This window comes from Artibeus jamaicensis, unplaced genomic scaffold (assembly GCF_021234435.1).
Source record: "Artibeus jamaicensis isolate MK-2021 breed Jamaican fruit bat unplaced genomic scaffold, CSHL_Jam_final contig_685, whole genome shotgun sequence".
Taxonomy (NCBI): Eukaryota; Metazoa; Chordata; class Mammalia; order Chiroptera; family Phyllostomidae; genus Artibeus; species Artibeus jamaicensis.
Window position 1 is genome coordinate 24,791,422 of NW_026521924.1, and position 15,563 is coordinate 24,806,984.

The 15,563-nt window shown below is 51.8% G+C and overlaps 1 protein-coding gene across 7 annotated transcripts in view; it reads left to right on the top strand.

Annotated features, from left to right (window-relative positions):
* GDAP1L1 (ganglioside induced differentiation associated protein 1 like 1) overlaps positions 1-15,563 on the top strand; it is a 73,105-nt gene that overhangs the window by 47,591 nt on the left and 9,951 nt on the right. For all 7 annotated transcript variants that reach the window (XR_008392625.1, XR_008392626.1, XM_053671111.1 and 4 more), the window contains 4 exons: positions 5,148-5,340; positions 6,098-6,271; positions 10,640-10,737; positions 11,520-11,634. Coding sequence is in view for 5 of the 7 variants with exons in the window: in XM_053671111.1 (XP_053527086.1) it covers positions 5,148-5,340; positions 6,098-6,271; positions 10,640-10,737; positions 11,520-11,634 (580 nt within the window). In the remaining 2 variants the exon portion in view is untranslated. The remainder of the gene's footprint in view (positions 1-5,147; positions 5,341-6,097; positions 6,272-10,639; positions 10,738-11,519; positions 11,635-15,563) is intronic.

The following is a 15,563-nucleotide window of genomic DNA, read 5'->3' on the forward strand; positions in this document are numbered from 1 at the left end:
TCGTGTACAGGATGATGCTCCAACCACCTGAGCCACCTGGCCAGGTCTTCACCTTTCTTAAGTCCCGGCTTCTTCATATGCTTAGGAGTATGCAGAGGGCTAGGACTAGGGCTGTGAAGATCAGGCGATATGCATGATCACATACTTAACTCGGTGCCTTTAAAAACTGCTCTCCAACAGTGAACTTTCAGGTATCACCGTAGGTGACCATTTGGGGCCACAGGGTTCAGAGGGGGGTGCTTCTGAGGCTGTTCCTGCTCCTAGCCCGTTCTCCTTTGGGGAGGTGAGGTTCAGAGGGGCAGAGGGTTCAAGGAGTTGAGACACCAGAATTCCAGTGCTCACACTCACACTCACCGCCTGTGTGAGCTCAAATCAGTCCTGGCCCTCCCTGGTTCTCAGTGTCCACAACAGGAAGATGCCCTAGGTGTTTGATGCACCCAGCCTCCCCCCACCCCCAGGCAGGAAGAACTGCTTTACTTCCGTGTGCCCCCACCCCACCCCCTGTGCTCTGAGAATCCTTCTGTCCTAACGCAAGCCAGTTAAAAAAAAAAAAAGATTGCTACTACTAGTGGTGTGACTTTGGGCAAGTTATTTACTATCTCTGTTTTCTGTTTTGTAAAATGAGCATAATACTAGTACCTACCCCATTCGATTTTTCCAAGGATTAAACAAGTTAGTGCATGTAAAGGTCTCAGTACAGTGCTGTGTAAGAGTTAGCTATTATTACTGTTGTCGTTTCCCCTGGGGTGAGTTTCTGGGCGCCATTCCTAGCTCCCTGCAGCAAGCCTGGTTCAAGGGTGCCCCCATTCTCTCAGGGTCTGCCTTTGCCTTGGGTGTACCTGGGGGGAGCTGCTGGCCTAGCCTTTAGCCCCCAGGAGTAAAAGGCCCAGGTCTGGTCCTACCATAGGCCAATCCCAACACCCAAGACAGAGCAAGTCTCCTAGAAATCGCTTTACAGATACAGCAGGAGGGCATTAAATGACCTCTACCTCTCACCCAAGCCTCGCCTTTCACGCTCTTGGGCACTGACCTCCAGCACTTCCCATACTGCTGCACCTGACCACTTACCTAGCCCCCAGGAGGCCCCAGGTAAAAACTGTGATCTTATCACTCTGCTCAGAGGCCCGCAGTGGCTCCCCAGGTCCCTCTGGGAAAAAGCCAGAGTCCTCACAATGGCCTCAGGCCTTCCTGCAAGATCCTAACCTTCCTTGGGTCATGGGTCCCTCATCGGTCAGGGGAACCCTCTGGACCTGTCTCAGAATAATGCTTTTAATTGAATAAAATACTTAGGGTTATTAGATTAGAAGGGAAACCAATCTACTGAAGTGTAGCTATTGACATATTTTTAAAACAAGTTTGTTATATAATGACATGTTTCTATATTAACCCATTATATAACACGGTCTAGTGGCAGGACTGATAAGTACAGTGATGCTGAAGTCGTGATGAGTGTAACTGCCACAACTGTGAAGTGATGAAAATATCGGATTCCTAGTGGTGACAATATTCCAGGCACTGCTGACACCACCATGCTTTGTCGCCTACACTCATAATTAAAGAAGAAGCTAAACATCAGTTTGAGATTGCTGAAAATAAACATGTAATTTTCCCATCCTAGTTCAAGGACTTTCTGAATTTCCTCATGGACCCCTGGGTCTAGGCGTCTCAATTAGAAGTCCCTGTGCGTGATCCTTTCTGACCTCTTCCCCTCCTCTCCCAGGCCCACCCACCCTGCTTTGGCCACCCTGGCCTCCTCACACACGGCCTCTTCACTGGCTGTCCCCCTGCTTACAGCCGTCCCCTGTGTGGGCCACTCCCTCACTTCGTTCAGACCTTTGCTCCAAGGTCACCTTCTCAAAGAGGCCAGCCTCGGTGGATCGCCCTACTTAAACCTGTCACCTGCCTCCCTGACACCCTGGTACCCCCAGTTGTATACTCTGATGTATTTTTTCTTTTCTTCTGTTGCACTCACCATCTTCTGACACATTCTGTCACATTAACTTTTCATCATCTGTGTGTGGCCCCTCTAGAACTCCATCTTCCCCAGGACAGGGGTCCTTGTTCACTGCGGAGTCTCCCACACTTAGAACAGGACTGGGCGCAGAGTAGGCGCTTGATAAATTAGGTGTTGGGAATTGACGAATTTGTAAGCCATATATGTTACATTAGAAAAAAGGTATTTTATTCTGCTCTAAAATATAAAGTTTATTAATTTAAAACTAAGGTATTTGAGATAAGTAAACCAAGGCTCAGAGATTCAAAGTGTCTTTTGAAAAGTCACACAGCAACTAAGTAAGTGGCTAGGAAGAGACCCATCACAGTTGTGTCGGAAACAAGGGCTTGGGTGAGGAGGGATGGTGCCTGACCATGACAGTGAAGCACCAGCGGGTGAATTTCAGGCACCCACAGGGAAGATAGTTTGCCCAGAGATGGTTGATGTCTGGTTCCACTGAGTGGTGACCACCTAAGTGTGGTCCAGCCCCCAGGAGGCAGAGATGGCAGATGGCCTTGGTGACTGTGCCCTTCCCCTGGGCCTGGCTTCCTCCTGCACCCCCCTCCCCTGCAGGATGGCGCATGGCTCTGGCCTTCAGCTCAGCAAAGGAGAGAGTCTCCTTGGCTGCTTGCCAACATGACCCGAGGCAGCTCCAAGAGGACTCTTATGCCTCTAAAGATAGTGCCCTCCCCAGGCAGCCACCTCACCTGGCACCCTCACTGGTATGTCAGGACAGGGCAGATGTCCTGCCAGGACAGAGGCCAAATGCCTGCCGTTGCCAAGGGCAAAGGCTAGGTTTGGTTTCTCTTTCCCCCATTCAGAGGCCCCACTTGGCCCAGAGGCTGGACGACCGGACAGAGCCTGACCTCCGATGCAGGAGGATGCCTGGAGAGGCAGGAAGGGGTTGGTGGTTTGGCTGCAGCCAAACTTCAGCCTCAACGGCTTTGGGGCTTCTCTAAGGCACAGTCACTGCCCATGAGCTCAAATGTACAGAGACACATGTGGTCTCGTGCATGCATACTCACTCGTATCCACACTAATGCACACGTGCTCACACAATACTTGAATACTCACACTGACTGGCACACTCGTCCATACATACCCACTCATGCACGCATGTGTGCACACAGACATGCACACACATTCACACACTCACACACCCAGACTAAACAGATGCCACCCCTGGGTGCTCACTCTCTGCCACAGTTCCTCCCTCTCTGTCAGACAGACCCAGCCGTTCCCTCCCACAGCCCTGTCTCCTGCGTGGTCTGAATGTAGTGTCAGTTCCCTGCAGGGCTGCAGCCCCTTGTTTTACTAATGAGAAAGCAGAGGCTCAGGAAGGGACCATGATTGCTCTAAGGTCACACAGCACTGCTGTGGCAGAGCCAGGGTGTGGCTGCCTTCCAGTATCATTGGCAGGACCTGCTTCTGGCTAAAGGAGCAATGAATGAGCATTGGGAGTTCAGGTGCTAAGTACCTCGCCCTGCGCACAGTTCACTCAACAGAAGTCATGTCAGCTGAGAGTGTGGGGCATGAAGCACTGTAGGACATCACCAGGAACCTGTGCAGAGGATATGTGTGCTAATAGTGAGGCTAGAAACCACGTATTAACCTCCTGTGCTGGGACTTCACCCACATCACCCCATCCCAACCTTGAGTTAGCCTTGAAGTAGATTACATTCCTCATTTCACAGAAACTGGGGATCAGAGAGGTCAAGTGACTTGCCCAAGGTCAAGTGACTTGCCCAAAGTCACACAGCAAATAAACAGTGGAACCAGGCTTTAAGTCCATGTCTGTCTGCCTCCAAAACCTATTCTAATGCAAGTAGCTAAGACACATGACCTCTATTGTATGCCAGGCTTTTTTCCACAGGAACTGATTCTCACAACAGGCCTCTGAGGGAAATGCTAGTGGCACTCCCATTGTACAGATGAAGAAACTGAGGCACACAGATGTAGAGCTATTTGTAAAGTCAAGTTATCCAACAAGTAAGGGCTAGAGGTGGGATTTGAACTGACACAGTCTGGCACTCAGTCCAACATGCTGAACATGACCCCACGCTGCCCCGTCTGGGTTTTTAACTCCTGGCATCTGGGAAGGAAGCTGGCGATGCCCTGTCTTCAGAACTTCTGTTTAGGTGTGTAGGGACATTGATGCTCAGGAGGGGTGGGGTCACTCGCCATATTTTTGCTGGGGGAACCTTGGATAAGTTCAGCCTTCTTTCTGCGTCTCAGTCCCCAGGAAGGAGACAGTTGGACTATGTGATCGCTGTTTTCTGGCTCAGAAATTTTGGGCCGGGTCAGTACATACCCCTGCCACAAGGTTCTTCATTAGCTTCTACCTGCTCAAATGTTGGTCTGGAACACCCTAGGGTCATAGGGAAAAACTAAGGAGAGGGGAAGACCCAGGACTCCCTGGAAGGAGCCCCCCAGGGCAGAGGGCACTGGTCTGGGAATCAGGAACCATTACTTGTAGGTTTAGGTCTGCTGCTAAATTGCTCTGTGACTTTGGGTAAGTTACTTAACCTCTCTGGGCTTAGTTTTCTCATCAAGAAAAATAAGGAGATGGTCCCTGCTCTGCCCTCTTCTGGGAGGCTATTGTGAGCATCCAGTAACCAGATGGGAAGGCACATGTGGGGACAATAAAGGGCTCAATCGATGTTGGCAAATTATTTTTCACCTCATTTTCTTTCTCAAATAATTTGAAAACTTTCACTGATCGTAATAAGAACTTCTGCAAATTTCCTGGCTCACTCCACCTCTGCAGGCCAGGCTGAGTCCAGTCGTGATCATGATAATTGAGAATTGAGTGCCATCTACATACCAGACACTGGATGGGTACTACTAATGCTTCCATTTTACAAATAAGGAAACAAACTTAGAAAGTTTAAGGAATCGGCCCAAACTCACACAGCAAAACCAGGAATTCTATCCCAGGTGTGTCCAGCTGTGAAACTCATCCCTGTAACCACCAGGCCCTAGGCCCCTGGGAGATAGGACCCCCCCCACCTAGGGGCCTGAGAATGGACTGGAAGAAACAGTATCCCCTCCTGTGTGTGACCTCTGACCTCCCTCCCCACATGCCTCATCCCACCTGGGCAGTGTGTCCCCGTGTGTCCACCCGCCTTCCCCGCTCTGACCCTGGCACCTGCAGGTGCGGCTGGTGATCGCAGAGAAGGGCCTGGCATGTGAGGAGCGGGACGTGAGCCTGCCACAGAGTGAGCACAAGGAGCCCTGGTTCATGCGTCTTAACCTGGGTGAGGAGGTGCCCGTTATCATCCATCGTGACAACATCATCAGTGACTATGACCAGATCATCGACTATGTGGAACGCACCTTCACAGGAGGTATGGCTACCACACCCACCGGGGGCCTATAGGCTCAGATAGGAAGGCCCAGTCTCTCCCAAGATGAACCATGGGGCTACACAGCACAGATCCCCAGGGAAAGGTACTCCAGGGAAAGGGCGTGGTCCAGAACCCCTCTACCCCCACCTTGAAGCTCTGGGGCTATAGCCTCCTTCCCCAAGAAGTCTAGAGTCACAGGCATGGCCGCAGGCCCTTGGAAGCCCCTTGGGCATGAGCAGGACCTAAACCACCTTCTAAGCCCCCACAGGCCATGGTAGAGATTTTCCAGGATGCCAGGGCACCAGCAGCCCAGCCCCCGAGACCCTGTAGGCATAGTCAGGGCCACAGACTGCCAGGAAGCCCAAGGGCATGGGCCCAGACACCCTACAGCCTTGCAGACAAGAACAGGGCCAACACCCGGAGCCCTGTAGGTCTCTATGTCCCCTCCTTCCTTCCTCCCTCTGGCCTTGCTCTAGTTCAGGAGCTCACGGCAGAGCCTGAAAACACAGCTGAGAGGGGATCACAGCCCACGCACGCTGTTTAGAATGAATGTGAATTAATTGCCAACATTTAAAAATCAAGGAGAGCCCTGACAGGTGTGCCTCAGTTGGTTGGGCGTCATTCACAGAGTGAAAGGTTGCCAGTGTGATTCCCAGTCAGGGAAGTTGGGGTGCCAGAGGTTGGCCTCTTTCAACCAGGGTGTGGACTGCCTAGTCAGGGCCCATACCCCGGTCCAGCTGCTGGCTGTGCCTTGCAGAGAACGTGGTGGCCCTGATGCCCGAGGCTGGCAGCCCGCAGCACGCGCGGGTGCTGCAGTACCGCGAGCTGCTGGACGCGCTGCCCATGGACGCCTACACACACGGCTGCATCCTGCACCCCGAGCTCACCACCGACTCCATGATCCCCAAGTACGCCACGGCCGAGATCCGCAGTGAGTGCCCGGGGCCCCTTGCGGACCCCGTTCTTTGCCCACCTGCTCCCTTTCGATGGGAGTCCTCCCTCTTCCTCCTCTTGCTTTCTACTTAGCGTGTCTCTTACTTTCCTTCTTCCTATTCTCCCTCCTTCTCTCTTCCCCGTCTCTGCCTCCCTCTCTATCCTGTGAACAGGACACTTTCTGTCTCTGAATCTGCGGCTCTCACTCTGGGTTCCTCTCTCTCTCTCTCCCCCCGCCCCCCTTCTTGCTTGCTTTCTCTCTTCCACTCTCTCTGGCTTTCCATTTCATTTACTCTGTTTCACACTGAATATGTCTTTCCCTCTCTGTCTCCCAGTTCCCTCTCCCACCCCCTACTTTTGTCCCCTCATCCCATACAGAGCCTATAAGGCTGTCTGTCTCTCCAGAGGCTTGTCTTGTTCATGGGGAGCTAGGGCACCTCCCCACAGGGGTCCCAGTCCCAGACTCTTGGGTCAAGGCCCAGGGAGATCAGGACTGTGGTTGGTGGCCCAGGACACTGAGTGACATTAGTCTGGTGTCACTGAAGAAGGCTGCACAGATATGGTGAGGCCCCCTGGAGGGGGGTCTCTGATTTCTGGTTCAAGCACCAGCCATGGCCCAGGTCATCCTTTTGTTACCAGTATCCAGTAAATGGAGGTTGGATGAAATCAGGGTATCCATCAACAAGTTTACAGACTGTTGTCCAGGCTCTGTGCAGACCCCATGGGGCCCTGCAGACAAAGTCTGATGATTCTAAGTAGGTGATAGGTGCACAGTAAATGGTTGTGAGATTCAATCCCATCCCATTTAGTCAACAATATTTATGGGGTGTCTTATGTCCCAGGCCCTGGGCAGGGGTCTGGGGACTGATGAGGAGACACACAGCTTCTGTCACACTAGGGTCACAGTTCTGTGGAAGCAGAAAGACAAGTGACCAAGTAATTACAGTACGGGTCTAGGTAAATTCGAACAAACTGTTGAGGGCCATCTGGCTCTTTATATGAAATGCAGAAAGGACCAGACCGTGGAGATTCTCCTGCAGGTACACTTGGATGTGAGCACCAAGAAGTATGTACGACAATATTCAGTGCATGACAAGTGGTACTAGCAAGAGGCTGGAAATAACCCAGCTGTCCTTGAGTTGGGAACTGGGTAAATAAATTCTAGCCCTCTCATACCATAGAATGCCGTGCAGCTGTTTAAAAAATAATAGGCATATGGAATGTTCCCTAAGATATATTAGTGAGTAGAAAAAAAGTGAAGGCAAAATGCATCCGTGTGCTATCATGAATATATTTAAAAGGAGGTTAAATGGATACACAAGTGTTTCAGAAGCAAGGAGTGTTTGGGAAGGAGGCATGAGCAGCTGCCTATAGTGCTTGATTTAGGGGAGCAGAAATAAGGGACTACAGACTGAGAGGAGAGAGATTTAGTCTTCACCATGCATGATTTAATGTTCGAAGTTTTCAACAAGAATGTACGTATAATCTGTTCAAAACCAAACATAGTGTCAATCAGTGTTACGATAAGGAGGCTGTGGGACCACAGAAGATGCCCGGCCCAGCCTCTGGGGTCATGGAAGGATTCGGAAATGCAGCAATGTCCAAGGATGGCCACCGCCCAGGGATGGGTTAGAAGGGGAAGGGGAGGGAGAATCCTTGCAGATTCAAGAGCGAGAGGGCATGGTGTGTTCTGGGGACTGAAGGAAGTTCCGTGTGATTGAAGTGTAGCCCAAGGAGGCGCAAGTGGGCAAGTGAGAGTCTGGGGAGGAGGTCTGGCAGAATTGGAGTTTAATCCAAAGAGCAGTGGAGAAAGAGTGACGGGAAGTGACGTGACCGGATCTGCATTTTACAAAGACCACCCAACTGAGGGTGGGCAGAGGAGCTGGGAGGTCCTGACTATCATCTAGGTGAGCAGCGATGGAGGCCTGGACTAGGAGGAGGCAGTCCCTAAGTGTTTCTGGAGGCTGGAGGTGTTCCACCTTTCTGCCCTGAGCCATTTGAAGGCACCTGGAAAGCAACGAGGGTTCCAGAGCAGGCCCAGCCTGCTTCCTCCTTTGAAGAAGCTGAAAGGGTCCCAGGGCTCCAGCCCCAGTGGAGAGCGGTGGAGAGACCCCACGGGATACAGAAGTCCAAGGTCTTCCCTTGGCCTGGTCTGCCCTCCTAGAATCTACTGAGAGCCATACAAGCAGCTCCTATGACCGGCAAGAGAGAAGATGCTCTACTTGACCTTCACATTCATAAAACATCAGTGAGGCTTAATTTAGCCCCAAAGCTGAAAGATCTGAGAATGTGTTTATTGGGCTTTTATCAGGCCAGGAGACAGGGTGGTAAATGGTGAACTCTCAGAAGGCAGAAACTGAACAACTTTGGTTACTTATTTACTCAGCCATTCCAGTCATCCATCCAACACTCACGGAGTTCTTTTTTTGTGCCAGGCCTCTACGGGTTTTAAGAGAATAGAGATAAGTCTGACACAGCCACTGCTCTCCAGAAGCTCAGCTCTTGGTGGCAGACGTATACACCCAGAGATAAGTGCAGTAGCATCAAAATCTCCATGTACAGCAATACTGGTGGCGCACTGCACCATCCAGGGGGCACTTCTCACAGAGACTACCATGTGAATGGCATTGTGCAATTGCAGCTCTGATTGGCGTGCATGCATTCTTTGGCAGAAATCTGTGCAGTGTGCACCGGAGGGCTAAGTCACTGAGCGATCATATCTCCAAGAAGATCAGGAAGGACTTTGTGAAGAAGGTGGTCTTGAGCTGGATCTGGAAGGGGATTTTCAGGAATATAGAGGAATCCTATTCAGGGAGAAAGAAGAATGTGAGCAAAGGCCTGAAGGTTTGGAATGGTCAGGCACATTTCAGGAACATCAAGCATTTGGAGTGGCTAAAATGCTACCATCTGGATGCAGGGACAGTTGGGGGAACTCTGAGAGATGGAGTCAGTGAGGGCAGAGGAGATGGGTCCTGCTGGGTCTTTCAAGGCCAGTTGAGGACAGAGAGGAGCCTGGGATTGGTTTTAAGTAGGAAGTGGCATGGTCAAGTGTGTTTTGAGGAAGGTCTCTCTGGCAGAAGTGGGAGAAGAGCTTGGAGTGGAGAAAACACAGACAGAGGGGGTCAAAATCATGCAAGCAAAAGATTAACGGGGATAGTGAGAGGGTTGAAAGGGAGAAGGTAAATATGAAAAATAATAAGGAGGAAGAACAACAGGACCTGGGACCGACTTGGTGTGGGAGGAGGGACAAGGAGGGGTTGAGACAACCCTTAGGCATCTGGCTTGGCTTAGGGCGTGGGGTAGGGTGAGGGGATGCTGCCGTCTGAGGAGACTGCAGGGAAGGAGCAGGAAACATGATGAGGTGGACGGGGCCAGGATGTTTTCCAGAAGCCTGAGGATGTCCAAATGCAGCTGGGGTCCAGGGGAGGAGACCAAGCAGGATCGGGGCACCACCACACACTTGACCTACCGTGTCCCCAACTTGCTAAGAATTCCAGATAGTCCTGCCCCAGTGAGGGAACAGACCCAAGATCTTTTCCCACTTAATATTTCCATCTCCTCTTGTAAAACCCATAGTTTACAATTCGACTTTCAAAGTTAAAGACTTTTGAAGTTAGATTATAGGGCACTTCCTCTCTCCCATTAAGGATAATTCTTAGGGTGCCGGCTTGAATTCCCATCATTGACCCACTTTCTGTCGCTCTTGCCTTCTTGTCAGCAAGGCCAGTAAAAAAAAGACAGGTCATTGAGTCCCTAAATCTTTAGGGACGTTGCCTCACCAAAAGTAGAAGTTTCAAGACACCAAATGTCTCTTACACTTTTTCTTGCAATTAACAAGTTTTTCCTTGTGGGTACAGTGAGTGAGCACTAGACTGAGAACCGGGCAGACCCAGCTCCAAAACCAGCTTGTCACTCCCTAGTGTGGGCTGCTGTTTAGCCTCTGAACGTGTTTCCTCAACACTAAGAGGGTTTCGGGGAGGCACGCCCTGAAGCATGAGTTTTTCCACGTTTAGCATTACATTCATTTCTGACAAACTCCTGCTCGTCCCCAAGAGTAGAGTGGCTTCCTCAGAGAGGCTTCTTGACGTCTCTCTGGGTCCCACAGCACTCTGTCCACTCTTCATCCCAGACTGACCATCCTGAGCCACTAGTGGTCTCTTTAGATGTCCACCTCTCCGGTCATCCTGAGTCCGCAGCAGGGTGGTGTCTCAGCCGCTCCTGTGTCGTAGCTTGTTGTGCCTGTTAAGTGTTGGCTGCACAAGTGTTGGTCCTTGTTATTGTATGGGACCAACTCCAAGTTTGTGAGGGAAAGGGTGGGGTGACACTGGGTATCAGAAGGACAGGACCTTTCCTCTGCTCCCTCCAGGACATTTAGCCAGTGCCACCACGGACCTCATGAAACTGGACCATGAAGAGGAGCCCCAGCTCTCTGAGCCCTACCTTTCTAAACAGAAGAAACTCATGGTGAGTGCTCCCAGGCCTGCTCCTTCCTCTTTCCCGTCGTCTTTTCCATGGAAGAGGAGCTAGTTCTAGGTAGACAATCAGCTGATGACGTGAAATGGGAAATCCTTTGGCTTGCTTTTCCAATCCCGTGTCTCCTGTCACTTACTGGCTGTTTGACCTTGGGCAAGTCACTGTCCCCTTGGAGCCTCTGTTTCCTCATGTCTTGAGTTGTGCCTCTAAAAGCAGAGCATGTATTAGACAGAGGTTCTTGGATATTGAGGGAGTGTTCTGAGGAGAGTCCAGTAAGAATGGGGGGCGGGTGGGTATAGAAAAGAAGAAAGGGCCAAGTTCACCTGACTCAACAGGGAGCACAAAGTCGGTCCACCTTGAGGCCAGGGACCAGCCTTTGATATCCTTATATCAACAAGCCATTGACTACAGATTCTGGCCAGGGGGTTGAAGGGTTGAAGGGTGTGGGCAACCTCCCAAGTATTTCTGAGCAACACCTCATTGGCCAAGAGTAATTCTCTGGAGAAGGGACAGCTATGAACCAGTATCAACCAGCCCTCCCAGCAGCTGGGGTGTGAGGGTTGAGCCCCATGACAGGGATCTGGGCAGGATAGCCAAGCTCTCGGAATGCTGTGAGCACCAGCTGAGGGTCCGTTGTCACCGCGGGGCATCCTATACTCTTGAGCGGATGTTTGGAGGCTGGGTTTGCAGAAGGGTGTTGGGCTGAGCTCTGGTCATCTCAGTTCTATGGAGGCCAACTCAGCCCCTCTGGCTTCTGCCTATGCTGCCCCCAGGCCAAGATCCTGGAGCATGATGATGTGAACTACCTGAAGAAGATCCTCGGGGAGCTGGCCATGGTGTTGGACCAGATTGAGGCCGAGCTGGAGAAGAGGAAGCTTGAGAATGAGGGTGGGTACCAAACCTGGGGTAGGTGGGTGCTGGTGCCATCCGCCCCTCCCCACCCTGACCCTGACCAGTCTCAACCTCTTTTCCCCCCAAAGATCTCAGAGAACCCCTCCCAGGTGGTTACAGTCATGGGCCATGGAGTCAGGCAGACCTAGGTTTAAGTCCTAGCTTGGCCACTTACTAGTTGAGTGACAGTGGGCCACCTACTTCACCTCCCTGGATCTCAGGTTCCACCTATACAATGGGGATAATAGTAAGACCTACCTCAGAGAGATGTTGAGAAACTGCATGAAATAATACATGTAGAGTGCTTAGATCAGCACTTAGCACACAGTAGGTGTTCAGTAAAGGTTGGTGAAGATGATGAGGTGGTGGTGGGGATGTTGACCTTTCCCCTGGTTGAGGATGTATTATGGCCTCTCCGTGCTGCAGCCAGACATCCAGGCTCTCCCAGAGTCTCTGACCTCGACTCTTTCTGTTCTCAAGAGGCTGTCTTCTCTGGACCCTGGGCAGTCCAGCTTCATTCCCACCTCTGTATCTTTGCCCCTGCAGTTTGTCTAGCACTCTCTCCACACCGCCTAGCTCCTTCGTCCTTTTACAAAGCATCTTTGCAACAGCTCTTTTTCAAATTTCATTCCAGACCTTCCCATTGCTCTGTCTTAGGCAGGCTGTAAGTCTTGTCTGTTCAGCTACACGACTTATGGAGCCTATGCAACGTGTGCTGCTACACACACACACACACACACACACACACACACACACACACATAGACTGTGTATATTAAGAAGCACAATGTTCTAAAAGATGAGTTTACAGTCAGGCAGATTTGAGTTCTAGTTCCAGCTTTGCAGCCTGTGCTGCGTGACTTGGACAGGTCACTTCCCCTACTGGAGCCTTAGTTTCCTCTCCTGTAACACAGGATAAGAACACAACTTAAACCCTTAGCCCTTGTGTTGTACTCTTGCAAAAATTAAAAGCACCCGGTGCAGTGCCTGGAACAAACTAGTTCAATAAAATATGACAGCTAAAGACATGTACATTCTCCAGATGAGAAAACTGAGGCTCAGAGAGATCAAGTGACTTGCTCAAGATCACACTGCTCGTAACTAGCGTAGTTGGGGCAAGAACAGCTCCCTCCTGATGGGCCCAGTGCTCTCCTAGCGTCTGGCCGCTGAGGCCCTGAACACAAGGCACACTCAGGGACCCAGAGTCTACAACAGGGGCCCTCTCATTTGTACCAAAGCCAACGGCCTTAAATCCTCTCTAGAGGGGGGGAAAAAAAGGATGGTATGGCTGAGAGAGGAAGAATAACACGTACCTCAAGGAGGAGTGTTTTCACTCGTGTTGTGTCTGAGAGGGTGCCGAGGGAGCCATTGCAGGAGAGTGCCGAGGGCCAAACGGCCTCTGGGGTCAGACGGAGCCCCAGCTCCCCAGTTCTCTCGCTGGGGGACCTTCATTCTCAGGTGTGTTTTCTCTGTTTATCAATCGATTTGTTAGGGCTGCCATAACAAAGTACCACAGACTGGCTGACTCAGACACCAGAGACTTCCTTTCTCACAGTTCTGGAGGCTAGAAGCCCGGGATCGAGGTGTCGGTTTCTGCTGATGTTTAGTGGGTTTCGTATTTCAGGTTTTTCCTTTGAGGCCTCTCCCTCCGCCGGCAGCAGGCTCTGCACTTGCCCTGCCTTCTCCGCCCGTGGTCTGTGGTCTGTGGGCGTGGCCCTGGTGTCTGCAGCAGCCAGGCTGGATGGGGCCGACCCTAAGGGCCTCGTTTTAATTTACTTCTTTAAAGGCTCTTTCTCCAAACACGGTCACTGCCTGAGACACTGGGGCTGAGGCTTCCACACAGGAATTTTGGAGGGTCACAGTGTGGCCCATCACAATCTGTGTGTTTAACACCACTGACTGTGTGCTAGGCACTGTTTTTACCGTTTCGTGGTTTTTAACCCATTTAATCCCATAGGACGTAGGTAATATGAGTAACTCCATTTAACAGATAAAAAAAATTAAGGCACAGAGAGGCTCAGTAAGCTTCCCAAGGTCACACAGATAGAAAAGGTGGAATGGCCCCTGGAGCCATTCTTAAGCACCAGCTCCGGTGCCTCTTCTGTTCTGCAAAGGGAAGTGAGTACCCGCCTCTCAGGGCTGTCGTGAGGGTCAGTGAGAAAGTGCCTGTGAGGGCTCAGCACGCTCGCTGCCTCTCGAGCTGCTGTTGGAAGTGCCTGCAGACTCTAGCTGCTGTGTGGTCAGGGGAGACACAGGGTCCGACCTGGACGGGGGCCAGAGTTGGCCCTGGAGAGCAGCTGTGGACACACAGTCCTCAGGGGATCCTCGCCCAAGGACCTCCTGTCCGCACTCCCTGTTTGGGTTCCGAGGTCTCTAAGAGGCAGCACTGCACTGCCCGGTGGCCAGGTGGCCGGGGTTGTTCAGGATGGAGAGGTGTGGGCAGTCCTGGAGCCCCCTCGGGGCTGAGGGAGGCAGCAGAGGCCCCGGGGAGGCGGCTATGGGATTTGAAGGTCGGACTGGCTGGGCCCACATGGTCTCTCCGGCTCATTCACCTCTAGGGGGCCCCTCAAACCTTCCTAGGGGGAATGTGCCCACTTTTCTCCTTGTGGGGCAGAGCCCAGGGTTGGGAGGTATGATAACGTCCTAGTTAAGACCCCTAAGTGGAGCCAGCTACTGAGTGCTACCATTTCCTGCCACCATTTCCTGCTATGGCCAAGAGGACCAGCATATATGTGGTGGTTAAAGACAGAATTGGATGGTTTCGTCCAGGAGAGAGTTGAGACAAAAAGAGAGATCGAGATCTGCCGTATTCATTATCCACCGCTGTGTAACAGATTGCTCCTGAACTTAGCAGCTCAGACCTACAGCATTTCTCGTATCACACGTTTTCTGTGCAGTAGGAGCTCTGGGGCAGCTCGCCTGGGCGGTTCCAACTCAGGGTGTGGGATGCCGGCTGCAGTCAGGCTGTTGGCTGGGGCTGCGGTCTTCTGGGCCGGAGGACTGGCCTCCACGCTGGCTCACCCTCGGGGCTCTAAACTGGATGGCTCAGTTCCCCACTGGCTATTGGCAGGAGACCTCTTCTCTTCACCTCGTGGGCATCTCAGCAGGGATGCTTGCGTTTCTTTGCAATGGAGCAGCTGCCTTTCTGCTGAACAAGTGATCCAGGAAAGAGGGAGAAGAGGCAGAAGCCACGGTGCCTTTTATGACTTACGGACGTCACTGTCACTTCTGCCACATTGTGTTCCTTAGTTGCTAGTCATCAAATACAGCCCGTAGCTAAGGGGAGGAGAATTGGGCTTCACCAAAGGGAGGGGTACCAACCTGTGGGCACATTTTCAAACACCACACCTGCCCCAAGTTTTCCCCGCATTAAGAGAGGGGTAGAGGCAGAGGGGCAGGTGTGCCCGACCGAGATGGGGTGGCCAGTGAGGTAAGAGGACCCTGCAACCCAGGCGCCCAGAAAGGGGCTGGGAGGCTGAGTTAACAAGGATAGGAAAGTGCCCGTGGATTTTGTCCCGTGGCTGTTGGTGGTGACCCTGCCCAGAGCAGTTTCACTGGAAGGTGGGGGCAGAAGGCTGGATGCGCGAACAGGCGGAAGTGTGGACAACAGGTGTAGACAGCGCTTTTGAGAAGTTTATCTGTAGAAGGGACTAGAGAGATGGGTAGGGGCTGAAGAAGGCTACAGGGTGAAGGGAGGGTTAATTTTTAAATAGCAGGCACAAAAGTGTGTTTTTAGGCTGGTAGAAACAACCCAGTGGAAAGGAGAAAGGAATGATGCAGGACCAGTGATGCAAAGCCCACGAAAGGACTGGAGGAGGCGTGGTCCAGGCAGGTCCCCGTGGGAAACGGGGTGACCTCACATTGGATAAGCGAAGAAGGCTTGTCACAGGCACTTTCCACAGATATGTGGGCAGGTTTCAGGGAAAC